The sequence below is a fragment of the Geospiza fortis genome, unplaced genomic scaffold, assembly GCF_000277835.1.
Source record: "Geospiza fortis unplaced genomic scaffold, GeoFor_1.0 scaffold221, whole genome shotgun sequence".
In the NCBI taxonomy this organism is placed as follows: Eukaryota; Metazoa; Chordata; class Aves; order Passeriformes; family Thraupidae; genus Geospiza; species Geospiza fortis.
The window spans coordinates 2,248,584-2,256,320 of record NW_005054395.1 but is presented as its reverse complement, the minus strand read 5'-3'; the positions used below and the strand labels follow the sequence as shown (position 1 = coordinate 2,256,320).

The window sequence follows — 7,737 nt, the reverse complement described above, 5'->3', positions numbered from 1 at the left end:
GCCATGCGGTGGCTGAGGGGAATCAAAATGCCGGCTATGCTGCTGCTGCCTTTGTTCCTCCTCCTCCTCCCCCCGCCCAGCCCCGGCTCTAAAATGGCAGCGGCTGGAAAATGTGGCGTAGACAGAAATGAGAGACAAAGGAAACAGCGCTGGCAGGAAGCAGCGGCCGCTCGGGAAGCGCTGTGTTGTGCCGGGAAGGATCGTTCGCAGTGCTCGCCCGGCCGAAACTGGGAAGTGATCGGGGCGGGGGAGGGAGCCCTGCGCTCGGATCCAGCGCGGCACCGAGCCGCGCCTCGGGGCTTCCCAGATCAGCCTTCTCCGAACGGGGAGGCCGAACCTGAAATGCTAATAAAGCTCATGGTCTCATAAAACACCGTTGTTAAAAGATGTCTGTGTTTGGGTACATGCAAAAAAACGGTTTACGGGAAAGTTATCTCAAGGTTTCGTAACTGCTCCTGCCCCCTTTCAGCAATAGGAGTGTCACTGGGACGGGAAACCATTTTGATCACGGGGTAGTGCCGAGGTTTTAATGCTTGTTGTAACTTGCTGTTCGATTGCATTGTATGGAAATGGGAAAGACACGGTATCTTAGCTTGTGAGTAAGAATTGTGGCCAAGCAGATCGTGGCATCTGCAGCTTAAAGTATGATTTTTTAAGTTCTAGTGTCCTGAAACTTCAGTAGGTAGAGTTTATACAACTGAATTGTGAAGTAATTGGTGGACTGCAGAGATGGTGGTGCAGTTGTTCAGGAAGAGGACCAAAATGTTTCTCTTGCATTCTATGATGTGCTCTTTTTGTCTAGATTTGGAGCCCCTCGTTTTGGAGGAAGTAGAGGTGGACCTCTCTCTGGGAAGAAATTTGGAAACCCTGGGGAGAAACTTACAAAAAAGAAATGGAACTTGGATGAGCTGCCCAAATTTGAGAAGAACTTCTACCAAGAACATCCGGATGTAGTTAGACGTACTGCGGTATGTACCTGATCTGACTCGAGCAAAAGTAAACAGAAAGTGCAAACATGTTGAGGGTCATGGGGCCCAGCAGGCACAGATGGGGTAACTTTAAATACAACTTCAGTATCAGAGCTTATTTCCAATAACTGGTGTTGTGTTTTGTTTTGCAGCAAGAAGTTGAACAGTACAGAGCGAGCAAAGAGGTCACAGTTAGGGGCCATAACTGTCCAAAACCAATTATCAACTTTTATGAAGCAAACTTCCCTGGTAAGTAAAGACCAGCTCACTGGTGGTTCTTCAGACCAGATTAGGGCAACATCTGAATCTATATGTTTAAATTTTTTCTTCAAGCAAATGTTATGGAAGTAATTCAGAGGCAGAACTTCACTGAACCAACTGCTATTCAAGCACAAGGTTGGCCTGTTGCATTGAGTGGATTGGATATGGTTGGAGTGGCACAGACTGGATCAGGGAAAACGCTCTCGGTAAGTTTTGCTTATAGCCTGAAATGCTGCTGGATTTCAGCAGTGACAGTATGGTGTAGCCTAGTGCAGGGTGAACACTTCAAGGAAGAGATTGTAATGAGATTTTTCTTTCTTCCAAACAGTACTTACTGCCTGCCATTGTGCATATAAATCATCAACCATTCCTGGAGCGAGGAGATGGACCTATTGTGAGTATTCCTAAATGAAAGGGGATTTTAATTTGTAAGGACTGTATTTTACAGTCTCAATTTGCCATGCTTATAAGAGTGCATAGCAGCATTCTGTTTCTCTATGGGAATAAAGTGGTTCCCTGTTGGGGTAGTTTCTCAAGCAGATTTTATTAACTCTTGATTGGATTGTCCTAAAAATAGTACAGAACAGGCTTTGATTTTGGGTTATATTTTAGAAATTGCTATCCCTGGAAGCTAGTGACTTTCAGGTATCTTTCACATGTTTGGTCAGTGTTTGGTGGTAGTTAAGATGCCCGGTAACCTGCTTTGCTGGTTTGACTACCTAAGTCTACTTCAGTCAATCTAGCACTGAACTTCACTCTCAGAATTAGTCTCAGACTAGGATCTTCCAATGGGTATTGAACTAAAGATGGGCATCCTATTTCCAGTGTCTTGTGTTGGCACCAACCCGTGAACTGGCCCAACAAGTGCAGCAGGTAGCTGCAGAGTACAGCAGAGCGTGTCGTTTGAAGTCCACGTGTATTTATGGAGGTGCTCCAAAGGGACCACAAATCCGTGACCTGGAGAGAGGTATGGATCAGCCTCGGTGCATCTCTGTCTGAGGCAATGTGGAAACTGCTTCAGCTGATGGGACTGCTTGGTTTTAGGTGTGGAAATCTGCATTGCAACACCTGGAAGACTTATCGACTTCCTAGAAGCTGGAAAGACCAATCTCAGGAGATGTACTTACCTTGTCCTTGATGAAGCTGACAGGATGCTTGACATGGGATTTGAACCTCAGATCAGAAAAATTGTGGATCAGATAAGAGTGAGTATCAATGGTTTATGCATTTATTACTGTAGCAGATATAAACTACTTGCCACTACCCTTGTTAAAGCAAGGGCAGTGCAAGCCTGAGTAGTTTTGGTTGGGCATTTAATTTACCCCTATACTGATCTTTCATTGATCTTTCTAGCCTGACAGGCAGACTCTGATGTGGAGTGCCACATGGCCTAAGGAAGTGAGGCAGCTGGCTGAAGATTTCTTGAAAGAATATGTGCACATCAACATTGGTGCGCTGGAACTGAGTGCAAACCACAACATTCTTCAGATTGTGGATGTATGTCATGATGTAGAGAAAGATGACAAGTAAGTAGGCCTTGGGAGCAAAGCATTCTGTGTTTTCTGTCAGTTTTACTTTATGAACTGTGGAATGAATGCCTTATTTTGATGGATTTTTGACATCAGTCTGAGGCGATTTAAAAGCAAGAAATCAGTTTAAGCTTGTATAGTAGTAAGCTCTAACCATAATCTCTTAACAACAGGCTTATTCGTTTGATGGAAGAAATCATGAGCGAGAAAGAAAACAAAACAATTGTTTTTGTGGAAACCAAAAGGCGTTGTGATGATCTTACCAGAAAAATGAGGAGAGATGGGTGAGTAGCAGCTGGGACTTCACTGAGCAATAGTCTTGTGTGTGCTCTTGACACCCCAGTTAAGAATCAAAACTGTCAGTGACAGCAGCTGTCAGCTACAGTGCCCAGACTGGAATTTGCCTGTATCCCAGTCTTTCACTAATGAAACCACCAAAGGAGTATTCTTGGGTCAGTGACGTTCTGTGTTTTCAGGTGGCCAGCGATGGGTATTCACGGTGACAAAAGTCAGCAGGAGCGGGACTGGGTTCTAAATGGTGAGTGTTTCAGCAATTTCTGCAAGCATCTGATGTGTGCTGCTCAAGGAAAAAAACTGATGCACTTCTTGTGTTACAGAATTCAAACATGGAAAAGCACCAATCCTGATTGCTACAGATGTTGCATCCAGAGGTCTAGGTTAGTAAAAACTCATAATGCCAGTTGCCCAAAGCTTTTAAAGAAAGTCTATTGCTTTCTTTAACCTCTGCATTTTTCTAAGTTTTCTTCACATAAAGGTGCAGTCTTTGTGGCAAGGCCTAGGCATGACAATCGGAGGACTCGAGGGGGATGGAGGACTAGTGGAAATGATCGGCTGGCTGCTTCCAGTCAAATAGAGAGGTGAAAGCTGAAAGCATTGTGTGCCAGTAATCTTCAAAAGGCAAAGATCATCCTTTAAACTACTACCCCCATAAACTGTTCTCTCATGAAATAAGCAGTTTCATTCACAGTTCACTTTGCCCTGGTATTTCTCTTCTCTCCATGCTTTGCATGATTTGCCATGGTGCAGTACTGTTAGTTTTGTGCATACTGTCTGCTGTGATCTGTGGGTCTTTGAATTTCAGTGAGTTTTTTGAAATGTTGAAGAACATAATTTTAAACTTCAATGTTCTATGAAATTTTTTTCAACCATGAAATGGAGAGAGCAGCTTTAAAATGTACTAAGCCTTGTACAAATTGGTGAGTACTGGCACATGAAATCTGAGAATAAAAGTCCACCTCTCACTTTAACAAGTGGGGCAGGAAAGCAATGGCTTTTCAATGCCTTTGAAAGTCGAAGTTCCTCCACCTATACATAGTCGTCATGTCGAGACCTGCCAGAGAGAGACCCATTCTCAAGTGAACCCTGGCTTCTTGGAAGCGCTTGCCTAGACAAGACACAGTGCATAAAAACAACTTGGTGACTTTGGGGGGACAGGTATGTTTTTCTTGCAGCTGCAGTTCAAAGGTCTTGGCAAGACGAGCAGTGTGGCCCTTTTTTTTTGAGCTTCTAATGAGTGTGTATGTGAAGGACCTTGTATGTTTTTACTCTAAGGTCCTCAAATGAGCACATGAAGAGGCTGCTGTGAGCTTTAGTGGCCCTACTGCAAGAAGCTTTCAGATGTCACTTGATGATTTGTAAAGGGGACACTTGAGTTGGGAATGCCAAGCAAATGCACACTCCTTTATGGTAAGGTTTTGGATCACAGGGTGGGTGATGAGAACGGGATCAGACGGAGTGTGCGTAACTTTTCTCTTCCACTATGCTCTTGCAGAAATGGATGATTCTAACACTGTTCTTTGCAGCCATTATTCCCTTTAAAATACTCTTGTCTAATGTTTATCTTCGATTTGGCTGTTGTGGTGTGCAAAACTTTGTACCTCGCTTTTTGCCACACTGCAACACTTTACAGATGTGGAAGATGTGAAATTTGTCATCAATTATGACTACCCTAACTCCTCAGAGGACTATATCCACCGAATTGGACGAACTGCCCGCAGTACCAAAACAGGCACAGCATACACATTCTTTACTCCTAACAATATTAAGCAAGTAAATGACCTCATCTCTGTGCTTCGGGAGGCTAATCAAGCCATCAACCCCAAATTGCTCCAGCTGGTTGAAGACAGAGGTTCAGGTAAGGGCTGTTCTTGATCTTGGTGCATAGGTTTCAGAACAAAATGGAAACTTGAGATTCCACCTTCAGCCTCTCTTCAGAATAAATGTGGGAGGTGGTTTAGTTACCAGTTACTGTGACCTCAGAAGGTATTTATTAACGCAAAAGCCAAAAACCAGCGCCCCGATGCTCCCAGCCTGTGTGTGCTGTGGTGCACCTGTGACTAGGGCAGGCCAAAGAGATACTTCTCACTTGCCCCGAGATAAAACACTCGTGGACTCAGTTTTGTGGCTTTGTCTCCTATGGCTTGGAAAGAGAGATGGACCCAAGTGTCCTGCTGGCAAGATAAAAGTCACTTTTTGCCTTGATGCCACAACTTGTGTTATGGGGGAAGAGTGTATGACTCCTCAAAAGTGAGACAGCTTTATCTAACTGGAGTCCAGCAAGCACCTGGAAAGCTTTTATAGTAGGTTTGAATTCTTGGGACATAAAATAAATGCTGCTTAACTGAACTGAAGAGCCTTTATAATACATGTAACTGTCTTGTCTCTTTCACTAGGTCGTTCCCGAGGTGACCGACGTGACAGATACTCTGCGGGCAAAAGGGGTGGATTTAATAGTTTTAGAGAGAGGGAGAACTTTGAGAGAACCTATGGTGCGCTAGGCAAGAGAGACTTCGGAGCAAAAACCCAAAACGGGGCTTACAGCGCCCAGAGTTTCAGCAATGGAACTCCCTTTGGGAATGGCTTTGCAGCTGCAGGCATGCAGGCCGGCTTCAGGGCCGGCGGTAACCCCACAGGAGCGTACCAGAACGGCTACGAGCAGCAGTACGGCAGTAACATTGCCAACATGCACAATGGCATGAACCAGCAGCAGTACGCCTACCCTGCCACTGGTGCTGCTCCTATGATAGGTTACCCCATGCCCACAAGTTATTCTCAATAACTTAGTGTATTTAAATGTCTCAGTTTTTCATAATTGCTCTTTATATTGTGTGTTATCAAAACAGGATAGTTATTTAAGAAATGGGAAATGCAGAAATGACTGCAGTGCAGCAGTAATTATGGTGCACTTTTTCGCTATTTAAGTTGAATATTTCTCTACATTCCTGAAACAATTTTTAGTTTTTTGTACTAGAAAATGCAGACAGTGTTTTCAAAGTAAATGTACAGTGATTTGAAATACAGTAACAGAAGGCAGTGCATGGCCTTCCAATAAAGATATTTGAAGACCGATTTTTCTTTCAGATGACAATTTTCTCAACATGTGCACAACTTTACATTAATGAAAAATGTCAAATGTTTTTATATTAAATTCTAGAAAGGTTTCTCAACTGTGTCTGATTAAACATTTAAGCTTATACAAATACCAGCCTTGCCTTGATTGGGCTAGATTGCTTAGCATGGCAGGCTCTGCTTTGATGGGGAAGAAAATTAAAGCTGGCTTCTAAGAAAGTATTGGAAGCAGTGTTCTTCCTTCTCTCACTAGCGTAGGGCCAGTTCTTGGAAAAGATCAAAACTCTGTAGTGGTGTTGCTAACAAGCTGCTACAAGCGTAGGAAGCTTCTGCAGCACCGTAACTGTCGCCTTCACACGAGCATATGTGCAGACCAGGCTTGAGTGTTGTGTACCCACAGCTGCCAGGCGTTGTGAGTTAGCATGCAGGCTTCTGAGCTTCAGAGAAACGGGAAGATCTTAGTATTAAAACTTTCAAATTATACTTAAACTGGTATTGAGCAGTGATTTCTTTATGGAGGTGGTGGGAGGGAAGTGGGCTGTTGATCCATGACAATGCCTCATGGATTTTTTTTAAAGGACTTCTAATATGTGCAAATGACTCTCTAATCTCAAAGTACTGCCCATGCTGAGTGAAAGAACAGCATAATTCTTCATCCTGGGGTTAAAGTGCTTAATGCTTTGAAGCATGGTGTATTTAGATTCCAGTTAATACTAATTTTCAGTTCCTCCTTCTTGTTTATCAGTAACAGTGATCAGTTTTAAGTTTAACAACACTTAATGTGTTTAAAGTTGAATCCACAAGATTCTTTTATGTTATTTTGAACCTGAGTTTACTTTTGTTTTGCACTTAGATCTTTTTGCTTAGTCTGTGCTCTGTCTTTGATTACTTGTCCTTGTTTCCCTCTGAGGCTCAGCTTGTGATGTTCTCTAATGCAGCCTAATCTGCCTCTTAAATTTCCTCCTTTTCTGTGAAATTCTGTCACTTGACAGTATTTTGTGGTCCTTCATTCCTGCCTTGAGAACTCCAGCTGGAGGCTTGGAACTGCCCCACTGCGGTCTAAAACTGCAGGTGGCAATGTGTTTTGGTTTGGGGTTTTTGGGGGGAGTAGGGGTGGGGTTTTTTTCTCAGTTGTTTGTTTTGGAACACTGCTCAGTGTCACCAGGGGTGAAAAACAAGGAAGTAGATTATTTATCACTGAAGTATGACTTAATGCCCAAGTTTCCATGTCAATGGCCTGAAACAAAATGCAGTGAAAAGCTGGTTTTGTAAAGTTGGGGTTTTTTTTAGTACTAAAAAAATGTCACATTTATAGGCTGTGCATTAAAATTGAGATATGAGAGTCTTTAACAGTGGTGTAAAATCTAAACCACAGAAAGAGGTTTCCTCCTTGTATTTTATAACTTTTTCCAAACGACTCTTTGCGTGGAGCAGTGCTTCCTGAGCGGGAAAATAAAACATTTGCACATATAAAATAATGAAAAGAAACGAGCTCTAAGCAGCTTTGACATTGCTGCCAGTGCTACTCTGGCAGGATCGAGCTCGTGGCAAATCTGCCTTCGAACTAACCGTGCCTGCAGTTCTTGTTGAGGCGGCAGTAGCAGCTCCCG

At 43.3% G+C, this 7,737-nt stretch overlaps 1 protein-coding gene across 1 annotated transcript; it reads left to right on the top strand.

Moving 5' to 3' along the window:
* The first annotated feature begins 386 nt into the window (after positions 1 to 386).
* DDX5 (DEAD-box helicase 5) lies at positions 387 to 6,616 on the top strand. Its single transcript, XM_014308939.1, has 13 exons — positions 387 to 445; positions 728 to 968; positions 1,121 to 1,217; positions 1,302 to 1,435; positions 1,558 to 1,623; positions 2,055 to 2,196; positions 2,274 to 2,434; positions 2,583 to 2,755; positions 2,932 to 3,042; positions 3,235 to 3,296; positions 3,376 to 3,435; positions 4,689 to 4,913; positions 5,452 to 6,616. The coding sequence occupies exons 1-13, from the start codon at positions 387 to 389 to the stop codon at positions 5,835 to 5,837; spliced, it is 1,917 nt and encodes a 638-aa protein (XP_014164414.1). The 3' UTR covers positions 5,838 to 6,616.
* The last annotated feature ends 1,121 nt before the right edge of the window (positions 6,617 to 7,737 follow it).